At 37.7% G+C, this 26,789-nt stretch overlaps 1 protein-coding gene and 1 long non-coding RNA gene across 4 annotated transcripts; one reads left to right on the top strand and one right to left on the bottom strand.

Annotated features, from left to right (window-relative positions):
• Window positions 1-10,906: 10,906 nt before the first annotated feature.
• LOC131317834 (CBL-interacting serine/threonine-protein kinase 5-like) lies at window positions 10,907-17,540 on the bottom strand. Of its 3 annotated transcripts, none has more exons than XM_058347503.1 (3): window positions 16,212-17,540; window positions 12,056-12,345; window positions 10,907-11,581 (listed from the first exon to the last, which is right to left on the bottom strand). In XM_058347503.1, the coding sequence occupies exons 1-3, from the start codon at window positions 16,766-16,768 to the stop codon at window positions 11,058-11,060; spliced, it is 1,371 nt and encodes a 456-aa protein (XP_058203486.1). In that variant the 5' UTR covers window positions 16,769-17,540; the 3' UTR covers window positions 10,907-11,057. The 3 variants fall into 3 exon arrangements, with proteins under 3 accessions (XP_058203486.1, XP_058203488.1, XP_058203487.1); XM_058347505.1 differs by having other exon boundaries at window positions 10,907-11,560; window positions 16,212-17,505; XM_058347504.1 differs by having other exon boundaries at window positions 10,907-11,566; window positions 16,212-17,505.
• On the top strand, window positions 15,576-16,506 carry LOC131317835 (uncharacterized). Its single transcript, XR_009197416.1, has 2 exons — window positions 15,576-15,952; window positions 16,191-16,506. It is a non-coding gene; the product is annotated as an uncharacterized LOC131317835 (long non-coding RNA).
• Window positions 17,541-26,789: the final 9,249 nt, after the last annotated feature.

The raw sequence follows: 26,789 nt of genomic DNA on the forward strand, positions 1-26,789 counted from the left end.
TCTACCGATTTGCACATAGTTGGGGTTTTTTTTTTTTTTCTAGTTTTTCATCTCGTGAGCACCACCGAATCCACCTCTCTCTCTCCTCTCTCTCTCACTTACGCACACAGCCACATACAGAAAAAGGACAAATGGGGTGGGATTTTTTAGTGTGATTTTCATATTGGGGTTCGATGATAAAATGGGTTTAGTTTCTTATTTTTTATGGGGTTCGATTTTTGTTTTTTCGTTTTCAAGTTTGGTCTGATGGTGGATTTGTTAATATTGTGGGTTTGAAATTGGGATAACGGAGGAGCCCAGCGGGGGCGCGTTTGGGTACGGAGGAGGAGGAGAAGAGGGTTGGGACGAAGGAGCGACTAGTTCGTCAGTGGCCATGGACGAGCTGAGGGTTGGAAGTCGGTGGTGGTTGTTGGGTTGGGTTGGGTTGATTACCCATCGATTTTCGCATCTGTCTCTATCTTTGCTCCATTTTGGGAAGGTTTTTTAGTTGTTGTGTAGATGTATGGAGAGAAAGAGAAGAGACAGAATGAGGAGGGGTTTTTTTTTTTGGAGTATGTTCAAGTAGGGGGTAATTTTGGAATATATTATCACTTTTGACAAAATTTAGGTGAAAAAGTTAACTGTTCTAGACAGACGGCTGACCAAAGGGCTTTAGGGGGAAAATAAACTTTAATGAGAGGATCTCGACGTAGCGAAAATTCTTAGAGAAGACGTAGCGAAAATTCTTAGAGGAGGTAACCGTGAAAAATGAATAAACGTGGAAGAGCGCGTCTAGGTAAATATGAGTAAAGGACAAAAGATCAAATATGTAGTACTATCAGAACCGTTGACTTTTCCCATTCCTTTTCTTGTTCTTTTTAATCCAGTTGTGGGCCTGTGGCAAACAACAAGATTTTTTTTTTTGTCATTCGTTAATCCTAATTTATTATATTCAAGGGAACTCAGGAAGGGGCAAAGAACAAGATTAATTGCTCAAGAACTGGTTGCTACCGTAAGGCGGTAAATGACTCCGATACTCATTTAAGAGTCAGACTCACAATGGCTGCTGATAGTGTCAAGAAAATACGCATTTTGTTTACGATTAGTTCTAGAGATACAATTGAGGCCCCGTTTCCACTAAAATTTTTGCACAACAACTTATTGTCCTTCGTGAAGTTTATCTTCAGAGTGTACGGGAGTACATTCTGTCAAGGAGGGCTAACCCTCGGATCAAAAAACATTGTTGGGCTTCGCGATTGATTAAACTTCCCAGGGCACTGGCCCAATTTTGTTGCTATTGTTCATGTGTATGTTGGATTTTTTTATTTTTATTTTTGGGTAAATTGTTGGATATTTTTTAGGGAAAATGAAGGTTAAGGACGTTTTCATTATTAATTTCCGTCAATGATATTTCCAGCATTAACAAATGTTCTTAGCTTATTCTTGGAGGGTATTAATTATCAAAACACATCCTCGACCGTCATTTGCGCCCCCCCCCCCCTTATTTTTATCACAGCTTGTGAATTTTTTGGGCCAATAATAGTGATCCAGGCCCAATGACCATTGTTTGCCCAAAACCGGGGGGGAAAAAAACCCGGCTAAGTGAAGGAAACGGTTTGCTTTCGGTTTATACATTCAGAAACCGAATAGTTCGGTTGTACAGGTCCGTGGAAATGCAAAAACCCGAAGCAATTACACACCTGCCCAAGGTTGTTAAAATCCTACGATACGGGATATGTATCTCATTCCGTATCCTTTTCGTATGAAAATCTTACGATACGATAACGTATCCTACGACGCATCTCCCGATTCGGTATGTATCTCACCATTACTTATTAAATGAAGCTCATACCATATTTTGAGAAGTGAAATGCGTTACAAATATTTGATCTAATTATGGCAACCTTCAAATCATTTGAAGAAAATCGAAACTGGATCTATTAAGGCTCGAATAAAAGAAAGAATATAGTCTGATCATGTTTTGCATGAATCGGGTAAGACTCTTTTTTCTTCCCTTGACCAATGCACTAGAAAAACTCAATGTTATAGATGCCACTTGGGAGACTTGAAAATTTTATGTGCAGGAGACTTTTTGCTTGTAATTAGGTATAACTAATTTTGAATCGTATATTAACGTATTTTACGATATGCGATATGTATCTTGATACTATTCGAAAAATGAAAAAAAAAAAAACGATACACGATACTTATTCCAATTTGAAAACATTGTCCCTACCCCAAATTTCAACCCCTCCGCAGGGGCCTCGAGCTTCTCCACCATCGCCACCGCCACCGCCGAACTCGAGAGGTCGAACCCTGATGACATGGAGGAAATGAACTCGAATGCATTGACAAAAAGCAGGGGAGGATATCGACTTCTTCAATGCCCCGGAACCCAGATTGCTTCGGATCTTGTTTCCTAGATCTCCCTCTTGAGCTATCAAATTCGTATCGTGAAAGCTGAAACCTAAAATGTCTGAAAATTTAGTACGGAGAGCTCAAAAATCTTGAAGCTGAACGAAGAGAATCACTTATTTGGCAAGTGAATCTCAAATGAATTTTCATTGAGCTGATCACGAGTAGATTTCAAGAAGCTTGAATTTTGTGTGACATCATAAGTCGAATGGGTTGAGTAGCGGCTTGGTCAATGTTTAGTTCAAAAGCTTAACGAATTTCAAAAAAATACACAAACTTTACATGTTTAAGTTACAAATCGATCTCGAAAGAGCTTTTTCCAAATCGACATAAACTCAAACGGGATTGGCCTGGTTCATTCACCAGCACTATTCAAGTTGGGGTCCACCCCTAGTGGGGCCCCTAGACTTTTCTTTCTCTCTTTTTTTAGTCCAGGTGTGTGAGAGACTAAAGTGTGTGTGCTAGTAGTGACTGGTGAGAGCAGAGAGAGAGTTGAGTGAGGCTCCTCCTTCGGGAGAAACGGTGCTCCTGGGAGATGCTTGGATACTCCATCGGAGATTCGGATGAGGGAGAGAGGATGAGGACCAAGGAGAGAGTGGAGAGCCGGTTTATGGCTCTCTCTCAGAGACGTTTTTCAATTGTATATGTGTAAATATATATAATGAGTTTTTCCTCGGTGTTTGTTTCTCATTTTACACTTCATTATTTCGTGTTTGTTCTTAGAGGTGTGGATCGGGGTTGTGATCTCGACCCAACAACTCAGAACCATCAAGAAACCTTAACGAAAAAATATATATAAATAAAGTGTAAGATCTTATCCTTGACTTTCCCTTCTTTATTTTACTTGACTTTATTTCAAAACGTAACAGCATTAATTGAGTCTAGATTTGGGGCTTATCCAAACAGACTATAATAATCGAAAATGATTGGTTCTAGAGATCACCTAAGGGGACTTCATGTTGGTGTTGTGCAGTGAGGTGCACAACACCGTGCTGCGTGTCTTCGAGCCGTCGAATCAGTCATCCAGCGGCTCGGATCTTATCTCGACAACCAACAATCGAGAGTCGTTTATTGTCGAGATGAGATCCGAGCCATCGGATGCACAATCCGATGGCTCAAATGTGCGCATCACTGTATTGCGCACACCACTGCAAAACACCATCCTCAATTCCACCTAAGGAGGGTTCCTATTAGTTTTTCAAATCCCTAAGTAAACCAATAAGAGATGGGAAAATGAAGCCACCTCACCCCATGTGTAAGTGTGTAAAACGGCTGTGGGAGGAGCTATAGAGATCAATCCAGCGTGCACGTAAGCTGACCTGGGACACCTTGCATTATCCAAAAAAAGAAGCCAATAAGCCAATTTTTTCCATCTTTATTCAAAAAAAATTGGGCTTCGTTAGTAAGAAACAATAATCCAAAAAAAAATCGAGAAAAAACTAACTATTGCAATTTTTTTTAATAAAATCAAAAAAAGAAGTCATTTTGCTTATCGGTTCTGCTAACCTCCGCCCACTAGGCGGAGAACAATATACACATAATTTCAAATAAGTTCGGATATTAATATACTTTCACAAACTTCAATACATCTTTCTCAGACATCAATACATGTTTTTACTTATTACTCTACACCTATTCGGCCAAAATAGGCCATGTGTAGCTTCATTTTCCCATCTCTTTACTGACGGATTTGGAAACTACTACTACTAATAGGAACCCTTTCTAGGTGATCTCTAGAACCAATCATTTTCACTATCTTTCTTCTTCAAAGCAGAGATTGGGAATTAGGTTTTGTTTGGTAGTGCATGAGGTGTATAACTCAATTATTCCTCCCCTGCAATATGACAATATGCCTTAGCGTGGAGTGGAGTGGCTTCTAATCTTTTATGTCCTATATAATATATCTTTCAATAAGGTAAAAGACAATTTGTTAATAAAAGATAACTTTCAATATACAGGTACATCCACTTTCAAAAATACTACTCAAAATAAGATGAGACAAGCCGTTGAAACATGCTTGCATGTGTTGAAAAAGACAAGCATTGCTAAAAAACAAGCAATGAGGGTGGGGTGAATCTCACAAAAGAGTTGGTCTGCATATTTCAATAATGTAAAAGGGTAGTTATTTTACATTTATTTTGTATCCACGCTCTTCTTTTTGCTATTAATTCCTTTTATGTATTTCTTTTTCTTTCTGTCTTTCTTTTTTTTTTTTTTGCCATATAAATGAAAGGGTAATCGTGTACTCCAATTCAGAAGTCAAACATAAAATAAAATAAAAAAACTAAAGGAGAGGATTCCAAACACGAGTATTCCCTATCTAGGGGAAATTCATGGCCGGTCCCAAATTTTACATAGGGTTTCATGCAAACCCTTTTTTAAAGTTCTATCCCATCTAGACCCTTTTTAAAGATGCTTTTACTATTTCGCTCCTATCACTTTTCATACCTCAAGAATTCACACCTCCGAGAATTCACACCCCCAAGAATTCACACCCCCAATAATTCACAACTCCGAGAATTCACACCCCTTCAAGAATTTACACCTCTCAGAATTCACACCCCCAATAATTCACACATCCGAGAATTCACACCCTCCAGAATTCACACACCTTCAAGAATTCACACCTCTCAGAATTCACACCCCCAATAATTCACACCTTTGAGAATTCACACCCCCCAAAATTCACACCCCTCCGAGAATTCACACCCTCGAGAATTCACACCTTCCAGAATTCACATATCTTTGTAAAATTCACACCTTTACGGAATTCAAACCTCTAAAATTCACATATTTTTTTGCAGAATTCACGCCCCATCTACACTATTCGCACCCGAGAATTCATACCTCTCAGAATTCACACCCATTCGCAAGAATTCACATTCTTTTGCAGAATTCACACTCCCAAAAATTCACATCCATTCGCACTATTCACACTCCCAAAATTCGCTTCTTTAAAAAAAGACACAATTCACACTTAAATAAATAATTCACATATTCGTAAAAGACACAATTCACACCTTAAAAAAGACAAAATTAGCATCTCATCTATACTTTTCACATCCTCGGAAAATGAGATATCAATTGAGAGACTCGTGATCTTTACGGAACAAATCAATTGAATCCCAATCATGCAAAAATTGAACAAATCAATTCACACCAAGTGAAGTACAACAGTCTACTGTATAACAATACAAGAACGAAACGATTACTAGAGAAATCAATTGAGTGACTCATGATCATTACTGCAACGATCTCGAACGTATCGACGAGCGTAGCTGCAAAATAAAATTAAAAAAACACAACAATAATCACAATCAGATTAATTAAGAAAAAGAAACAAATAAACGTATATATTTATATCTATTTACGAATAAGAACTTACCGAGGTGGATTTCTCCGAATGATCCGCTACCGATCTTTTGCTCGAGCTTGTGTTTGCCGCCGACGATCCCGGCAAATACAAGTTTTCAGTTGCCGGATTTTCCATTACGAGTTCATCAACCAGATCTACGAATACGTGGTCAGTTCCTAATGCACAGATCGAGTTTTCAGTTGATTATTCAGATGTTTCCACAGAAATAATAGCTCACTGTAAACAGTGGTGTTTGAAATCGAGGAGAGGGACGAGAACGGTGTCGTTAGTGAAATGAGACGATTGGCGGCGGCGGGGAAGAGGGGGGGCGGCGGTTGCAGTTTCCAGTGGGGAGTTGTTCGGAGGGTTGGATCGGATTATGTCGCCATATTACGGGAGAGGTGGATGCGTATTATGATGACGAGAGTCCCAGCGAGAGGGATATTTTTGGTAGTTTACCTAGAACAGGGGTTAGGCGGAATAGTGTTGACAGGAGGTGGGCTCGGACGGGAAGCGGGTGACAAAAAGGGGCTGGCCAGTAAGAAATCAGGTTGGATTTATAGAAATCTGAGGACCGAACTGCTAGTCACGGTTTTTATAAAATGAAATCCATGTCCGGACCAAAAATCCTATTGTCCGGTTCAAATCCAATCCGTGACTCGAGGATCGGTTTTACGATTTTATCCATGGATTTCGTTTTAACTTTTCATACTTAACAAAGACACAATCCGACCCTTCCCTTATCATTTTTGTTAGCCCCTGCCTCTAACTCAGAATCAAATAGTTCATTAAAATAGAATTTGACATACTTCAAAAAAACTTAAAACGGGGATCCAACATGATAGTAATGAACATCATCATGTTCATCTTTTCCACTTTACCCCAAATGAGGAGAATAGAAATAAACTACTTTACTGAAGTCTAGCTGCCACTGGCGTTACTTATACAAAAATTACGCTTCACCTTTTATGTTTTATGTAAACCTATACTATATCCCATTATTAAGGTAAAATATTAAAATTGGTAAATTATTTACACGCACACACATATATATATATTTATATTATTTATATAAATATCTCCCGGTCCGATTCGATTAATCCATGGTTTCGTAACAAAAGTCCGTGGACTGAACTACGAGTCACGATTTTTTAATTTTTCAATCCGTGTCCGGACCATTAATACACGGACAAAATCCAAAAGGTCCGGACGAAACTGGTCCGGACCGGTTTCACGATTCAACAGTTTTTTTGCACAGCCCTAGTAGTATCCAGCGTTTCTAGAGTACAGCTTGGCATTGCCTACGTCGAATTTTTTAACTGCTTACGTAGCAACAAATTATGCGATAGGGACATTACCAATCATTTTTGTTGGACAGTTCAGAGCCAAAAAAGCGTCATACATTGTGTGATGACGATATTTTATTTATGGAAATTATTGCCTGATAATTGTCCCCGAACACCATGTGAGTTGGTTTGGTGATGTGGTCATATGGTTATTGTGGGCCATTGGTGTGACCTAAACCCAGCCAGCTCAATTGAATAATCGGGTAGAGATTTGACTTGACCCACAAACACATAGGTGGCATATCATTTTCGTGGTTTCCAAAATTGTCACGGATCTGTCCCCAACAACTTATGGACCGACCCAGCTGATGACTGCAACATCTAGTTGCCATTTTCCATTAGTGGTTGGATGGCACGTGCTTAGCACGTGGCCACCATGCACGCTCTGCCGGCTATAAGCTTAGATTACGCCACTTTGTTTGGTTCTCATCTCAGAAATATTCTCTTCAAAAATTGATTGTTTCGTCATCCGTGTTTTTTGTTTTAGTGATATTTTTTATGACATTTGTATGAATTTTTTTTTACTTTTTGGATGTATATAACACACTTCTATTTGAAAAGTCAAAATAAAATTTTAAATTTTAAAAAAAAATTGACTAAAGATGAAAAATATGCAAACCTGTAAAGCATTATTATCACAACAAAATATATCTCAAAACTGACAACCAAACAAATGCCGTTTTTTCAAGTAGAAAAGCCATCATCCACAGTAATTTTTTTTTCAATTTTACTCTTTTAAATTATATTTTGCTTCTTCGTATTATAATTTGAAGGGTTTTTTTTTTTTCAAACGTCACGAGATTCTGTAAAAAAAAGATCCTTAAACACTACATTAGCAATAGCAAAGTTGGATACTTTTACAAAACTAACTTAAGAACTTGAAGCACAAAAGATCAAATAATATCTCTTTATTTTGACATTTGAAGGATGGCTACTAACTTTTCAAATTCACAGTATGAAAAACTTGAAAAGGGTGAAATAGTATTTGGGTTAAAAAAAAAAAAAAAAACTAGTGTGAAAGTGAAACATGTTGAGTATGGGGTGTTCCGCTTTCGACTTTATTTTTATATCTCCTCAATAAAGGCGAAAGGCTACTTTACTAATAAGATAAGGCATGTTAGCCTATCTATAGTAAGGGCCCCATTCTTGCTCGTTAACGCTTTAATTTTCAATAAGGGCACTTAAAAATAAGTACTTATTTAATAATTTTCAAGCTTAAAAATAATAGATTTACTGAAATCAAACAATATGCAATATAGATATTGTTTGATAGATTTCGACGAGATCTATCAAATCCTGCAAAAAAAAAAAATTAAAACTATTTTTGTAAGATTAATACTTTTAAGCCTGAAAATAAGTTTTTATTTTTTAAGTACTTATTTAAGAAAATGGAACTGGAAAATGTTCGATTTTAGTTCGACGCCATTGCTGGTGTCTAAGGTCGTGCAGTCGTCTTCAATCGCTCTTGCTAGAGCATGCCAATGGAGCCGTCTTGAGTTTGAGTTGCGACCATTTCCAGTCGCATAATCTTGGATGGTCGTCCATCGCGTGTGGAGATCGACAGAGAGAGAAGTTTTGCCACGAAAGGATTTTGGGGCATTTTGAATAGAACAGGGAATAATTGTGGTGTAAACATCATGTTGGGTAACTAGTTTTCACTATAATGACTTAAATGATGCGACCTTGGTTGTTAATTTGATACTACTATCTTTTTTCATTCATTTGTTATACTAGTAGTTTGTCCATTATGTACATTGCTACAAACATAGCTAGGATTAGAAGATTGAGAAAAATTTCTTTACGGAGCAATCCGAAAACAAAGTTTATAATGCTCAATCGCGCGTGTCCAAAAGTGTTTTGGACGGTTCGGATTTTTAAAAAACTATTTGCTAACTATTTTAGAGAATAATTTTTATAAAATCCGGACCATTGATTATCGAAACGGACTATTGAAATTACGCAGAACCGTGAATAATTTGTTAATAAATTTATCTCTAGAAGATTTATTGCAAAAAAATACCCTCATTCCTAGCTTTCCCGATATGATAGACAGCCCATGGCAAAGTTTGTACAGAGTAGAAGGATAACCTGAGTTGATAAGCTGAATGGCCCAATTCTTTTCAACATCCCACAATCCAGGTCTTTGGTTTAAGAAAGTGTGTCATTACTATTCCCAATAGAGTTTAAATTCTTTCAACCTGTGGTAGAAACCTTGGTGGAAAATAGAAATTTTGGGTTTTCACCACCGTCCGTTGTGGGTCCTATCGTGCATTTTTTGTAATAATTTAAATCGTTTATTTTATAGGTCCGCAGTGTACTATATGCACGCAAAAAATAAGTTTTATCGGACATCGATAGGTATATCAAAAATCAAATTTTTTTGGATTATAGATCGACAATCATGGACAGTTTAATTTCAAAATCTATGACCGCCTATTTTGCAAACCAAAATTCAATTTTTGATTCCTATCGATAGCTGATCAAGCTGATTTTTTACATGAATATGCTACACTGTGGACCTTTCAAAATGAACGGTTCAAATTAGCACAGAAAATGCATTGTGGGGTCCACAGGCCACGATTTTCACCTCTGGCAGATATAATTTTAACCCCTTCCCAATAACATGTATAATTTGCGGGAAATTTTTCAGTGCCAATTGGGCACCACGTGGTACCCGCTCGGCGCATCCGAGCCATCCATTGCATTTTTTGACTGCTCAGATTTAGAGAGAGAAATTGTTGGAGTGAGAGGAAAGAGAATGTTTCAATCTGAGCCGTCCAAAAATGTATTAAACGGCTCGAATGTGCCGAACAGGTACCACGTGGGATCAGTGTTCTGAAAAGCGAGATTAATTGCCGATTAATGGGCGATTAATCGGAAATTTGGGCTGACCGATGAGATTAATGGCTAAAAGGTTGAATTAGGCGGCTAGAAGATTAATCGGACTTTGGTGGCGATTAATCGCCGCTTAATTGGTCGGCGTGTAGGCGGCGATAGGCAATTAATCGATGAATGGGCGATTAATCGGCTAATGGGCGATTAGGCAAGGTAAATTTGAATTTTTAGAAAATGAAGGGTGTAACTGTTATACTCATACCAGATTATTTAGGGCTTCAAATTACTGTGTTAGGGCTCTGATTCGATCAGCCTCTTATCGATCTGGGTCTGGGAAGAAACCCAGTCATTGCCTACTGCCAACGCCAGTACATCGACGATCGCCTCTCATCACCGACACCGGTCATCGCCGATGCTAGTCATCGCCGACGTCTTTCATCACCATTCACCGCCACTGCGCTTCATTGTTGATTGTTGTAACTCTCGATCCCTCTCTCTTGATCCCCCTCTCTCTTTGTAATCTCTCTCTCTCTCTCTCTCTCTCTCTCTCTCTCTCTCTCTGTGTGTAATTTCTCCTTCTCTCTCTCTCTCTGTAATTTCTTGATCCCCCCCTCTCTGTAGTGAGTAGTATTTTTTGTTACAAAATTTAACACTTGAGTCTGAGTAGCAGAGTAGTGTAGTATTGTAAATTTATGGTTTGGACCGTTTGGTGTAGGCCGTAGCCGTGTAGACCGGTAGACGTGTAGTAACTAGTAAGTATTGATGGTAGAAAAGATATATCACATCAACTAGAAAAACTGTGATTATTGATGGTAGGAAGGTTGTAGAATATTTAAAAAAAAAAAAACCGACTAATTGCTAAAAGGCGATTAATGACCGATTAATAGGTCTCGAAGCTTGAAGGTGGTCAGCCGCCCGCCTAGCGCCGAGCGCTTTTTAGAACATTGCGTGGGATATACCACCTGACACCGAATAATTTCTCATAATTTGCATATCTCATTCATAAGTAGAAAGTAATTTACACTTTTTAGTATTCGTAATTTTTTAGAACTATATAGAAGAAACTGGAAATCAAAGTCACATCAAAGAGAAAACAAAAGAAACCAAAAAGTCAACCCCATCAAGGGTTAGCTATTTGGTGGTTCTCCTCCGTTAACTACACCGTTACCGTTACAACTACTGTCACCCTGCCAAGTCCAAACAATGTCTTTCAGCGCAGGCCTAACGTCCTCTTCAAAGAACTTCACGTACTCGAGGGTGTCCCCGGCGGACTTCGAGAACTGCACGACCGCCACCTCCGCCGCCACCTCGTAAACCTCCGCCGCCACCGACAGCTTCCCTTTCCGGCCCTCCGCTGCCCCTTCGAGCCTCAGCTTAAAGTCCTTCTCCTTGGCAACTCCGAATCCCAACCCCTCCGCTGCCGCCTCAATCTTCTCCACTATCGCGGCCGCCGAATGCCTCGACGTGAACATGGACCCCGTTTTCCTCTTGGTCTCGAACAAGCTCGAGAGGTCGAACCCAGACGACATGGAGGAAATGAACTCGAACGCGTTGAAGAAAGCAGGGGAGGATATCGATTTCTTCAGTATCCCACTGGATCCGGATTGCTTCGGGTTGTTGGCTGCTAGATCTGCGTCTTGAAAGCTGGAAGCTGAAAAATTAACTATTAAAGTTAAAAAATAAAAATAAACAAAGTACTAAAGCTGGAAACTGAAAAAATAAGGTCCTTTTTTCCTAGATTTTTGTAAAAGACAGTGAATATAATTGAAGTTTCATGAATTGTTTTTTAGTTTTTCGTCAAAATTTTTAGGATTAATCTTTCGTCTTGATTAGAGAAATCGAAAAGGTATAAAAATATGAATAAAAGTTCGAAAAAACCATATAAGATGATGCTAACGACATAGATATGGAAAAACTTTTTTTTTGGAATTTTCTCCTTTTTAATAAACTTTTGATGATAATTTTTTATTTTTCAGATTCTATTTGTTAACACGAATGATTAATCCTTCAAATTTGACGCAAACTTGATAAAAATTAAGAGAAAAAATTAGTAAAAAAGATGGTGAGAATTTAGCCTAAAGAACCTAATTGCTGAAAACTGAATGCTGGGATGCCCCTCAATTACCTTCTTCATTTTCTCGAATCTGGAAGGAATTTGATCGGGCGAAGTTTTTTCGGAACCAGGGCACTCGCATGATGGCGGGAATGGAGATCCGGCGGTGCGGGTCGGCGACGAGGAGCTTGGAAATGAGCCGCCGCGCGTCAGGGGAAATCCATGGGGGGAAGTCAAACTCCGCCTTGAAAACCTTCTTGTACATGTTCATGACGTTCTCGTCCTGGAACGGTAAAAACCCAGCAACCAGAACGAAGAGAACCACTCCACATGACCATATGTCCGCCTTGGCACCGTCGTATCTGTCATTGCAAAATTATGGATGTATTGTGATTTTCTTTTCCCAATATCGCATGTGCATTAATGCATGTAAAAACCATAAACCCGTTGTGCTTTAGAGCCCACCCAGACATAAAGCCGAAGAAAAGGTTGCTTAGGCCCGAATTTGTTTTTCAAATTTTAGGAGCCCCTTCTATCAAGCAAAAAGAGCCCAATCTTCGGTACATGATTGCACGTCATAAACATAAACCTGTTGTGCCTAGAACCGGCCCTGACATAAAGTCGAAGAGAAGGCCGCTTAGGCCCGAAATTGTTTTCAAAATTTAGGAGCCCTCCCATCAAGCAAAAAGAGCCCATTCTTTAGTACATGATTGCACGTAAAAGATATAAACCCATAGTGTCTAGAGCCGGCAGTGACATAAAGCCGAAGAGAAAGCCGCTTAGGCTTGAAAAAAAACAAACAAATTTTAGGAGCTCCTCCTATCAAGCAAAAAGAACCCAATTTTTAATTTTCATTTTTTTCTCCTAAAAAGTTAGGACCGGCTCTTGTTTGTGCTGTTATGAAAATTGTGAATTTGATGTGAATTTTTAACAAGTAAATTTATGTATGATTGCAGAACTTTGTACTAAACAAAAAGTAACTCAACATAAATGACAATAAATGAAAAAAAAAATACTTTTCTAACCAATTGTTATCAGAAAAGCTATAGGGACTGACGGGTCCCATAGGGAAATCGTACCGACTGTCGCGTTGGGTAGTCTCCGGCCACCGGACGGCCAATCCGAGCCGTCCAAAAATTCTATAAAAACAAAAATAGGGCCCACGCGGGAATCAACGGCATCCGATGTGTGTAGGGTGCTTAATCCAAACACCCTATTTTTCGTATATACACATATATACATGAAAAAATGGGTGTTTGGATCAACCACCGTACACACATCGGATGCCGTTAATTCCCGCCAAGCCCTCTCGTTTTTTTTTTTAGAATTTTTGAACGGCTTGGATTTGTTGTCCGGTGGCCGGAGACAGTCCGACTCAGCTGTCGGTACGATTTTCCTATGGGACCCGCTGGTCCCTATAGCAGGACTCGTTGAATAATACTAAACTGTGAATTACGTGAGTTTTCCAAAGATTCGAAGACAAAAATAATAATTCCACATACAACTCATAAGATTATGGATTAACTGTAGTTTATGAACAAAGAATCTATATATAATAATATCATTGGAAAGAATCCTAAAACACAAAAAAATTGTCGTACAAAACATAGAACGAAGATGGAGTCTTACTGATATTAATTAATGCAATTACAGTTGTCGGCAAAGAGAATAAAATGCAGCACTTTCAGAACTGATTCTCAAATTGTGCATCTAAAGTATGATTTCGAGAAAATGTGTTCTATAACCTGGCTCTCAAATATTTTAAAACATAAAAAATACAAAATGGATAATCCATAAATCAGCTCCGCGCTGGCGTAAGTAGAATTTTGTTATTGCAATCACAATCACATCGCCTTTCAATTCACATCACCTTTTGACTTGTTTTGGCTCAATAAGCTAAAATGACTTTTTTTTGTCAGTATTCAAAAAAAGATTTTTAAAATGGACTGACAATAGTGAGTGTGTGAATGTGTATAAAAGTACACAGAAATACATGTTTTCCTTGTCTTCTAGTGTGCTTATCGTTAGTCCAGTGGGCTGACAATAGTAAAACTGTTCAAAAAAATCGCATTTGTTAATTTTGCGTTAAACTTTTGTGATTTATTGATTCGTCTCGTCGTGAAAAATCGACAAAAGTAAGAAATTATTATCAAAACTCACAATTTTTTGAATAAAAGCAAAAATAAGTCAAAATTTTTGTCTTTTTGGCTTATTTTCGCTTTTTATTCGAAAAATTATGAGTTTCGATCATAACTTTTCACTTTTCCAATATCTCTCGTTGAGACGAATCAAAAAAGTCATGAAAATTTAACGCAAAATAAAAAAATACAAAAAAATATTAAATAAAAACAAAAAAATAAGTCACTGAGCCAAAACAAGCCGAAGTATCCCGAATGGTTATTAGGTCATAAGGTATGACTGAAATGGTTACAAGTCTTTCTTGCCGGAGTAATGGCCCACAAATTGAAGTGCGCTAATAAAAAGGTGGATTGCAAAATCATTTGCCTTTGGATATTTTCACCCATTTGGAAAATTGGACGAAGAGAAATATTACCCACCAGCTTTACAAATTCTTGAACGTTCACTGTGTGAGAATCAAGTGAACTAATTAACATGCAAAACCATGTCAAAAAAAAAAAAATTAACATGCAAAAACCAACAAAAACTATAAATGAGTACTTATCCTCGAGTCCTTCGGTACTAGTCTATTTTAAAGTTACCATTTTGTCCTTCCTAAAAATAAAAAAAAAGAGAGTCTATTTTGATGATGGAAATCATTTATTTATTTATATTAATTATGCAAAAATTTATGTTGACCAGATATCAATCAACGCATAATCGTAATACATACATTTATATAGGGATGATGAGTTTGATTCATTGTGACAAATTTATGTCTTACCAAGATGAATATATGTAAAGGGAAATCCCAGCAGGCTTCTGTCAAGGTTCTAACATGTATATTGAAATAAGTGAAAAATAGATAAAAGTATATTGAAAAGTGCAAAACTTGTGTTTTTTAAAAAATTTCTTAGCTTATTGACGGTCCAGTTTACAAAATAAATTTAAACCACACACATATTAAAATCATACTAATATGATAGTAATTTAAACCGGATCAATATAGTATAAATTTTGGCGTATTTAATAGTTTGACGAAGTATACAAAATAATTTGTCTCAATTAACAAGGTGGGCTCCATAACTGTCACCATCACAGAGAGGAGACATTCGCATTCGAAACTGATTTGATTCATTAAAAACACTTAGGAGCGACGGTAAAATGACTTTAAAACAAGCTTAATTCTTCGCATATCTAAGGCCACGAACAAATTTATGGAAGGAGAAAATATTGTACTCCATTCGTCTCAAAAAGAATGACAATTTTTGAAATTCATGTCATTTTTCATCGCTTATATCTTTCAATCTATAATGTTTTTCATGAGTTTGAAAACTTTGTATAATAAAATTAATCGAGAACTATCGAATAAGATCCATATTGCATATTTTTTGAGATCCATATTGAAAGATATAAGGAGTTGAAATTGGCATGGATATCAAAAATTGACATCCAATTTGGGACGGAGGGAGTATGAAATAACGTACTGTTAGGCAGCCTAGGCCCTAGGTGGGACTGGATCGGATCCAGTCTAGTTTGTTCGGACCAATTTGGTCCATTTGTTGTATCCGAGCTGTCCAAAGTGTTTTGAACTGCTCAAATTTGTTCGGATTTATTTTTCAAATTTGTTTGAATTTATTTTTATTATAAAATATCCAAAACGTCCAGAACAAATTTGACAAATGGACCAAACTAGTCCGAATCGTTTCCCACATGAGACTGTGATTGTTAATGGAAGAACAACTATATTTTAAATTACTTCTCAACCATCAATCCTGCACTTATGCCATTGTTCCCGGTAGTTGTGTCGCTAGCATCCTAGCATTTTTTATGAAATAACGCGAGTTAAATGTATTCACTTCATCCAAATTTAATAGTTATTTTTTGATGTTTGTTTTATTTTTCAATCGATTATATCTTTTAAATTATAATGTTTTACGTGTTTTTGAAAACATTGTATTATAGAACTAATCGAAATCTATCAAACAAAATTCATATTCGATATGAAATTCATTACGGATTCAAAGATATAACCCATTTTTTAACCGATTAGAAAAGAACTAGGAAAAATTAAATCCGGACGGGAGAGTAATAGAATTTCTAACCATACCCTTTCTTTCTCAGCACCTCCGGCGCAACATACGCCGGCGTCCCACACTGCGTGTGCAGCAGCCCGTCGATCCTCTGCTGCTCCGGCAGCGCCGACAACCCGAAATCCGACACCTTCAAGTCGCCATTCTCATCCAGCAACAAGTTCTCCGGCTTCAGATCCCTGTGACTCACCCCCCTGCTGTGACAATAATCCACCGCGGCAATCAACTGCTGGAAGTACTTCCTCGCCGAATCCTCCCTCAACCTCCCCCTCGCCACCTTGGCGAACAGCTCCCCGCCCTTCACGTACTCCATGACGAAGTAGATCTTCGTCTTCGTCGCCATCACTTCCTTGATCTCGACCACGTTCGGGTGGCGAACGAGGCGCATGACCGAGATCTCGCGCTGGATTTGGTCCATCATGCCTTCTTTCTTCACCTGGTCCTTGGAGATCACCTTGATCGCTACGCTGTCGTTGGAGTTGAGCTGTTTGCCGTAGTAGACCTTGGCGAATGTCCCTTTTCCTAGGAATCTGCCCATCTCGTACTTGCCGAACAGTACTTGCCTCTCCTCCATTGGGTCTGTGATTATGATGTTTCTATCTCAGTTTTGTTTGGATTTGAGCTACTATTAGCCACGCCCGTGTACCTGAGCGCGAGCGTGAGTGGAAGCGCCTTTTGAAAATATTTCAAACTACTAAAATCCGTGATTGCAAGGACTGAGAGCCGAGCGATGAGCAAGAATTAAGAATGAGAGCGGGTTTGATGGGAAAATAGAATGGTTTGTTAGATGTTTTGGAGATTACCACCTTGGAATTTATGAATGGAGAAAGGCTAATTCCTAGATTGAGATTGAGATGTGGATGTTTTGGACTCTGTTTTCGTATGAATTTGAATACTCCTATTAAATTCGTGAGATTATGATTTATCAGATGTTTTTGGGAAAACCCACTTGAGATTTTGAATGAAAAAGGCTAATCCCTAGTTTGAAATTGGGAATTTAATGATAATGGACTCTGTTTTTTGGGAAACAGCAGAGGAGTATAAGGGGATCCAAGATAGGATTGAAGAAATACTGATTTTCAAGATTGAACCCATGGACAGAGAGAGCCGAGGATGTGGGGATTTTCAATTGAGTCTATGAGCGGCTACAAGATTTTAGAGAGAGAAAGAGAGAGCGAGGTGTCGCGTAGCCATTGGACCACCTGGTCTCTGCTAATTTCCTTGGGACGACGACATCCAAGAAGAAGAAGCAGGGGAGCGCATAGAACGACACATAAACATATGTAGCAGTTGTCAATAAGACTTTTGATAGGAGAACTGGATCGGTTCCATTGTCTGGATTTGGACCATTCCGTCCGGTCCCAAACTTGGAGAATGGGTCCCTGTAGAGCTATGCGGAGCGTCCAAATCGGCCGCTCATCTCAACAATCGACGGTTTGGATTTTAACCAAACAATGAATAATTCAAATTTGCATGCGTTCATATTTGATCCAAGCCATTCGTATCAAGGTGAACGGTTGGATCAGCCACTCGGCAGAGAGCTGCCAAGCAGCACTTCCAAGTCCCCAACTTAAACGGGAGAGAATCCAAAACCTTTTTTTTTTTTTTAAATGAGAGGAGGTTACATATATACATATTAAAAAAATAAGTCACATAATGGCCTGATACAAGTGGTCCACATGGGGAGCACTCGAAATACTATATTGACTAATTCCTGGTTTTGTGTATACTCCGCTCTCTCAGTGGCTCTTGGAAGTTGACTATGCGAGTTTTACTTTTAAGTTTTTATAATTAACTAAATGAAAACAATTCATGGAGAATGCTTGTGACATGCCAAATCTACAGTTTAAACTACCATTCCTCATGGATAATAGAGTCACCAGTAGGGGTGTGCACGGGTCGGACGGGTCGGGTTTAGCTCCGAACCCTACATATTGGGTATCGATTTTTTTTTTGGTCCCGAACCGAACGAGTGGGAATAACCGTCCGTGTGCCCGATTTTTTTTTTGGTCGGGTCGGATCTGACCAAAACCGAAGTAATCTATATGAATTAATCGGGTCAGGTAAGAAAAACAACACCCCGAGTCCCGAACTGAAAACTGATTTTTTCCAAAAAAATGTACCCGTACCCGACCAAACCACATGTTTGGTCCCGCCCGAAACCTTTCTGGTCTGGTCGGGTCGGGTCAGACCACGGGTTTTTTCACGCCCCTAGTCACCAGGTCGATCGCGTGTAAACTTTGGGTAGGAGATCTACCTAATAAAACACAAGGGTGTGGGGACCACACAAATACAAGTTGAAAGAAGAGCTGAGATTCATTTGATCCAAGGGTTGACAAGGAACTTTGCAAATGTAATGTAAGTGCCCATATTCTTTGTAGTAATTATGCAAAGTTCCTTTGCAAATATAATGTAAGTGCCCTCATTCTTTGTAGTAATTACGCAAAGGAAAGTTCTTTGCAAATGTAATGTAAGTACCTACATTCTTTGTAGTAATTGCACAAATGCCATCGATTTTCTAATTCCAAAACCCTATATGCAAATTGATAGTTTTTTGTAGCATGCTTAAAAGTTTAGTTGGGAAGTGCCGTAAGCAAGAGTAATTCTCTTTCGTGCCACTAAGAAGAGAATCACATACTATACACTAATGAATCGATTTAGTGTTTGAGCCACTAGCTAGCAAGTGTCTTAGGCACGGACAATTCTAACCGAAGTGCGTAATGCCGTAGGCACGGACAAATACTAGTTATCTAATACGTTGAGAATTATCAAGTACGTAGATTGTCAAATACGTCGGTATATGCTCTCGTCGACAGAAGTTTCGAAAAATGACCACTTTTGAAGATATGGTCACCGGTACGACACGAAGGCTTTACTTCAAAACGCATTAATCAGGCTTCGAAGGTCAAGAAGGCTAATTTGACCAACAAAACGTAGGAATTCGTACGTTCTGAAAAAATAGAATTCTCTTTCTAAGTCATTCTTTCAACTTGTTGAAAGTTTTAGCTGAGAATTATTGATTGATTTTTTTTAGTACAATCCACATTTTACTTGATCGAACCAAGTTCGGTTCCGCTGGAGGTAAGAACGAACCTCTCAATTCTGAGATGCCCAAAGAGATCGGCCTGACGCTACCGAGGACTACCATGCTCATCGACAATCGGTTGTGGTCCGACGGCTCAACTAATAAATTTAAGAAAATCTCCAAAAGTTTCTTGTATGAACAAACAAAAAACTTAGAAAGCGTAAAAAAAAATGGGATTTTTACTACTATGGACAGAAAACCACATCTTAATTTCCATTAAGGTAAGATGAAATACTTAATTACAACTAGGTCCATTTTTACAAAATACATTTACCATTAATATAAGTGCCACCCTAAGACACCTTAGAGTTTAGGGGTACCATAGGATTTAAGTTTAGCCGTTTTTATAGAGCCTTAGGGGTTAGGTTTAGGCACTTTCACAGGAGTTTAAGGGTGCACTTTCCTATCATAGAGTTTTAGCGATTTAGGCACTTTCATAAGATACCCTAGGGTTTAGGCATTTTCAAATGGTACCCTATGGTTTAGGCACTTTTATAAGGTACCATAGGATTTAGACACTTTCAAAGGATACTCTGGGGTTTAGGCACTTTCAAAGTTTATAATTTTAGGCACTTTCATAAGGTTTTAGTGTTTTATTAATTGGAGGTGATATGGTGGGAATTACTTTTTATTTTCTATACCTAGTTAAGGCGTGTGCCATGACTGCTGCTTGGAAGTTGGAACTTTCTCACTAGGGTTCAAAACTCTCTAGCGCCATAATAATGTTCCCTTACCCCCAAAACAAGAAAAAACTTAGAGAGCGAAGATTGGCATTCTAGAGGGAGATCAGCGTGGAGAGAAATATATATTCCAAGAGAGAATCGAGTATTCGGTCCTCAATTTGGATGTTTCTGCTCATGCCCGGAGAGATGTTTCTGCTCATGCCCGGAGAGAGAATGGGCACGACTTCCCCTCCCCCGTTTTATTGTCCAAAACAGGCCAGTCGTTCTAAGTTCCGAATACTGTTGGTCTCGAGCGAGGATAATTGGAGATTATCCTCCTGCACTAAAATTGCCCGATCAGTCTACTGGAATGGATGCCACGGAAGCCCAAAATTACACATGGTCAGCAATTTCGGTGTTTAAGATGTTCAAATCAGAAGATGAGGGGTTTAATTTGTTGAATCCGACTTGTTTACGATCCGCTTTTGTCGGAATGAATTGTTGAGATTGAACTGCACCAGCTTCTCCGTTGTTCAACTGCAGAAAAGATCCTAATTTACCATGAAGGTGAAACTCTGGGGTTGTTTAGTGAGCAATTGTTTAATCCTAATATTACCGCAATTGTTTAATCCTGATATTACCCAATATGAGATGTTTATCGTACAAGATTACGGTGTGGATGGGTAATGACTCTTACTTAGGAGTTCAACATTAATTTCGTCTCTTAGGGTCTGGCTTTTTTTCTGTATCTTTGTTTTTGGGTGGTTATGACTTGATCTGTATTTGAGTGATTATTTGTAAGTGTCGTATGATTTGTTTGAATGAATTGAATGAGTATGCTTTTTTCTGTGATTTTTTTTTTCATGTTTGGTAGTTTTGCACCCGGTCTTTGTGTATTATTAATGAGAGGTGCTATTCACACAGACAAAGGCGGCACAGATCGTGCACAGATCTTGATGTGGGGCCCACTATGGGTCCCACACAAATAATCCGAGTCGTTCATTAAATTTGAAACATTTTTTCAAGGGTCCTCACAAAAAATCAGATCAATCCGATACCTATAAATACTTGATCTAATCATCTAACTTTTCATTCAACTTTGAACTGAATGAAACTTATATGATTAGATCGAGTACTTATAGATATCGAATCAAAATGATTTTTCACGGGAGCCTTTGAAAAAATGTTTTAAATCTAATGAACGGCTAGGAGTTTTTGTGTGGGACCCGTAGTGGGCCCCACATTGGGATCTGTGCACAATCTGTGCACGCTTTGTCTGTGTCAACAGACTTACGCATTATTAATTCATGTCAATGACAGAAATCGGAAAAGTAAAAAAAATTACTTTTACCTAAATATTTTTGGAGATATCCTAGATAAAGTCCCAAAAGCCGATTTTTGAACTTTATTTTAGATATTTTCAAAAAAAAAATTTACTTTTGCTAAAGTAAATATCTTTTCTAAAAAATATCGTGCTAACATAGCAGGAAGTATGCATTCACAAGAGATATCTTTTCTAGGAGATATTTACTTTTTAAACAATATCCAAGATAAATTTTACTTTTCGCAAAAGTCCTATGAGATCATCTTGGAGAATTCTTTTCGCAAAGGTTAGCCACTAAAGCCAAAAAAATATCTAGTGGTTTACTTTTCTTCTCTCATTTGGCATTCAAGATCCGTTATTTCTATTTTCTTTTTTTCTTTTTTCTTTTTACAAAATAAAGAAGTTTATATTAATAATAGTTCAACGACACTTACATAATGAATTCATTACAAATATCTTGGATAAAGCCAAACTAATCATCTAATTAATGTAAAATGAGAAAGCACAAGGCAATTGATGTCTTTCGCCCCGACCTAGACATTGAGTCTGACGCAAGCAGCGACACTCGCAATCTGTTGAAAATTCATACATAGAATTAGCAATCTAAAAAGAAATAAAGTGCTAGCCAAAGACAAAAGATAACAAATATGCAGATGATTAGATGAACTCTACCAAGTCTCTAACCAAGTATAAAACGCAGCAATGAACTTTGAAAACTATAGATCTAACGAGCCACCACGAGTTAAAAGCTATTTTCACATGCGCTCAAAAGTTATTTTTTGCGCGATTAAACAATGTAAAGTTATTTATTTTGGGTTGTGCTAGGGACAAAGAAAATGTGCAAAGAAAAAACCCTTAAAGTGTATAGTGAATCTGAGCCGTTCTTGTACACTTTAAGGGTCTTTTCTTTGTCAATTTTTTTTACACTTAGCATTTCTCATTTATTTTTAACACGACATATAAATGCCCAATTTCAAATCTAATCTAAGTTTGTCGTCCTATTTACGCCTAGATCCTAAATCTCCGGAAATAAATAATACTATAAAAGAAGTCCACATTCATATTTGGATCAAGGTGCATCTTCTTTTACAGAGATAGTAAAAAAAAATATTTTTAACGATTTAAAAATAATTAATAGTCACATTATGTAAGTATATAATTCTCCTGAATTTAATAATTAAAATAATTGCCGCCAGCTCCAATATTTATGCAAGTTGTCAATACTATATGGAGTAATATAGGTCACTCGTAGCACTTATTTTTATTTGTGTGAAAGGAATAAATGGGCCCAAAACTTGTTTAAAATTATACAGATAAAGTAGGAGTGTGAGATTGAAATAAACAAAAGAAGAAACTAGAAAAGATAATTAAAACCAACTTTTTTTTTAGAAACAAAAGAAGAAACTAGAAACATATATACCAATCTTAAAAGAAAAGCCCACATGTTTAAAAAGATACTTTTCCCAAATAATTTTGAGCATTTTTTTTAGTAATAAAAAATAGTTTGATTCCGCATTGTCCATTTTTTTGTATTATATGTAAGAAATTTAGTCTAATTTATAGTAATTTAATAGGTGGAAATTGGGATCCCACGGTAAGAATCATCGTATCAAAGCCTATTCCTATTCCTCGTGCGGATCAAAAAAAAAAAAAAGCCTATTCCTCGTAAAGGGGAATCTCACCACGTGACTATCTCTTTGTTCTCTGCGTTGGCATTGTAAATACACACTCTTGCATACTATGCACATATCCAGACCGTTCAAAAATTAAAAAAACAAAAACAAACGAGGAGGTCCTTGCGGAAATTAACTGTATTCGATGTGTGTAGGGTGCTTGATTTAAATACACGAATATTTTTTTAGAATTTTTGGACAGCTCGGATCGGCCGTCCGATAACCGAAGATTACCCGTCGCGGCCATCGGTACGATTTTCCTAGGGGGCGTTGGTACCTACAGCTCTACTCTTCAAGATTTTGACAAAAAAATGGTTTATCCATAGACAATTTGTAAAAACAATCATTCTACCATCACACTCATTTATACACCAAATCACACATTTATACTCACAACAAGGGTGGAGCCCGCACACATTACGCATCCAGTGTGTGTGGACCCCATCCTTATTGTGAGTGTGAATGGGTATGTGAATGAATGTGATGTTAAAATTTTCCTTGTAAAAAGTTCACAAGAATGATGTGGCGGTGACAGTTTTACGGTAAGCAAATCAACTTTTGGGTGTTTTGTTTGGAAATGCAAAGGACCACATCTTGACACATCATTCTGTGGAGGCATCTTCACATAGTACCAATACTCTTCTTATACACCACACATTTATGCTGGATTCATGTACTTAGCATTGAATTACACAAAAATTTGTGGTGTAAAAGGGCTTTGGGAAGACCAGTAAGACTCCGTTATGCTAAGATTCTTATTTTTTAAGTATTTATTTTTCGTTTAACGAAATATGTCATTGTCTCACGGTACATTAGCTTTGGGCGTTCCATTAAGGGTTCTTAAAAAAAGTACTTATTTATAATTTTTAAACTTAAAAATATATATATATTTACAAATAAGTTTTTGATTTTTTTTTTACACCGTTCAAAAGATCTCATCGAGATCTATATCAAACAGGATTCATATTGCACAAAAAATTATTTTATCCTTTATTTTTTAAACTTAAAAATTACTACAAATTAGTACTTATTTTTTAATAACCCTTGGGGGAACGTTCCGTTTTCCCCAAGCGAAACGGGGCCGATCACGAAATAAATTTTGAGTTAATTTTGGGCCGGTCCTAATATTGGATTCCATAGCCTACCAAGTCTTATGGGGTAAAAGTGCAATGCTCACTAAGTCCTGCGGGTGTGATTTTACTTCTTTACCCCACTTTAAATAGTAACAAATGAACACAGCCCATCATTTAGAGTTTCAAATGAATGTAGCTCTCTCTCTCTCTCATCATTTGCCGCAACACATCGATTGTTGCAACATATAATTTAGATAGAAGTTTAACACTGTTAATTGTAAATTTAAACATAATTTAACACTGTTAATCTCTAAATTTAGACATAAATTAACACTGTTAATTGTAAATTTAGACATGAGTTAACACTGTTAATCGTAAATTTAGACATAATTTAACACTTTTAATCGTAAATTAAAATAAAAATTAACACTGTTAATCGTTAATTTAGACAGAATTTAAGACTGTTAATCGTGGCGGCGGCGGTGGTGGTGGTGGTGGAGGTGTGGTGGTGGCGGTGGCGGTGTGATAGTGGTAGTCATTGTGGTGGCAGTGGTGGCGGCGGCGATGGTGGCGTGGTAGTGGTGGAGGAAAGGTGGCAGTGTTGGTAGTGGAGGTGGTGGCGGCGGCGACGGTGGTGGCGGCATGATGGTGGTGGTGGTGGCGGCGGCTGGTTTGTCTTGTCTATGTCTCTCTCTAATTGCCTTTTTTTTGCGAGGGGTATTTTTGTCAACAAAATAATGAAAATGACTATTGGGCTATGGGCTCTTAGACCAGAATCTAGTAGGATATTCTTCACTCAGACAGGACCGGCCAGGAAGTTTCCCATAAATTTTCCTTTTGGATATCCAAGTCAATGCTCGTAGTCGGCCCAATCAAAACCCACGTAAAGATTCACTACGGTGCTCGGACCCTTATCTACTGGTTCTTCGCTACATCAGGCCTCTCCACTAAAAAATTGGAGATTTTACGATAGGTATTTTCACAAAATTCGGTCCTATGAATTTCTTTCCTTAAGAAAATGATCTCCTATTTTGAGTTTTTTTGGTACTAATATATAGTAATTTGCGAGGGGTTTTTTCTTTTCTTTTTTTTTTTTTAACTATTTGACTTTTGCAACCATTTCTTAAGTTTATTTTTAATATGTGGCTTTAGTTCGTGGAAATGTGTTGAGGCATCTTGAAGGCTCTGTTTGAGGTTACAATAACTCAAAGCCGGCCTTGATTCATATTATGCTAAGTTTTTTGGAGGATTTTCTTTATTCAACTTTTTTTTTGCGTTTGCTAGTGTTAAGTCTCGTTTTTTTTTCCAATTCGTTTCGTCAAAATAAATCGAAAAAGTAAAAAATTATGAATTTTACTAAAATATTTTTTTAAATATCCAAGATTTAGAACAAAACAAAAGAAAGCCCAAAAAGTGCAAAAAAATCAGGTGAAATTACACGAACACCCCCTCATCTATTCGGTTTAGACACGGACACCCCCTAACCTTTAAAAACGCCCATACACACCCCCTCATCTTCTACCGTTACCCAAGGAGCACCCTTCCGTTTGAGTACCGTTTGTTGCAAGGCACATGTCAATACTTTTGCCAAATTTTAGACAAAAATGCCCTTTAACGGCAACATATACCCAGTTGCCTTTTATACCTCATTCTTCATTCTCACTTTATTCAGAGATTCCCTCTCTCACTCTATATCAGAGATTTCCCCTCTCTCTCTCTCTCTCTCTCTCTCTCTCTCTTCCCAAACAAAAACCCTACTATTCCCAAACAAAAACCCTAGTGTATTCATATATCATATAATATGAACATATACATCTACATCTACATTTGTGCCATTTAATAAGAAAATCTAGGATTTTTTTACATATAAAACATACCTTCCAAAGTAGGGTTTGCCACGATCTAGGGTTGGCCACGATCTACAGCTTTTCTACAGTTTACACGATCCGATGTTCTTCGAAACTTAGGTTTTCTTCACGATCTAGGGTTAGCCATGATCTACAATGCAAGTTGAAGAGGGAGAGGAAGAGAGACAGAGGCGCCATGATCGAGTAGGGTGGAGAGAAATTTCTGATCGAGTGAAGTGTGGCGTATGCTTGTTACTCCATTTCATAACAAAGGGTATATTTGACATTTCGTTCATTCCGTTAACAGCATTGAGGTTTTTTTCCCTTTTTAGTAGATGAGGGGGTGTGTATGGGCATTTTTAAAGGTTAGGGGGCGTCCGTGTTCAAACTAGATAGATTAAGGGGTGTCCGTGTAATTTCACCAAGAGTATATTTGACATTTCATTCATTCCGTTAACGGTGGTGAGGTTTTTTTTCATTTTCAATAGATGAGGGGGTGTGTATGTGCGTTTTTAAAGATTAGAAGATATCCATGTCCAAACCAGATAGATGAGGGGTTGTCTGTGTAATTTTACCAAAAAATCCTTAGCAGAACTTAAGTGATACTTTTAGTATTTAAATTTGTACAGATTTTTTATTTTCTATAATAATAGTCACCGAAAACTTTCCCGGCAAGACGGGATTTGTGAACTTTACAGCTCATTAAACAGCTCATCATTTTGGACAATTATTATTAGCACTAAAAAAATTAGTCAAGCAACATAATGAAGGAATTTAACCAAATGGTTTCTAAATGGACCACACACATTTCAAGTGATCTTTGACCTAAATGGATTTGCCTACATCTCCCACCTAACGTTCATAGGCAATGGGGCGGGTGGGACGGAGTCGGATTTATGTATGGTACCTATTTCTATCTCATTCATTATCG

Source organism: Rhododendron vialii, chromosome 2a (genome assembly GCF_030253575.1).
Source record: "Rhododendron vialii isolate Sample 1 chromosome 2a, ASM3025357v1".
NCBI classification, from domain to species: Eukaryota; Viridiplantae; Streptophyta; class Magnoliopsida; order Ericales; family Ericaceae; genus Rhododendron; species Rhododendron vialii.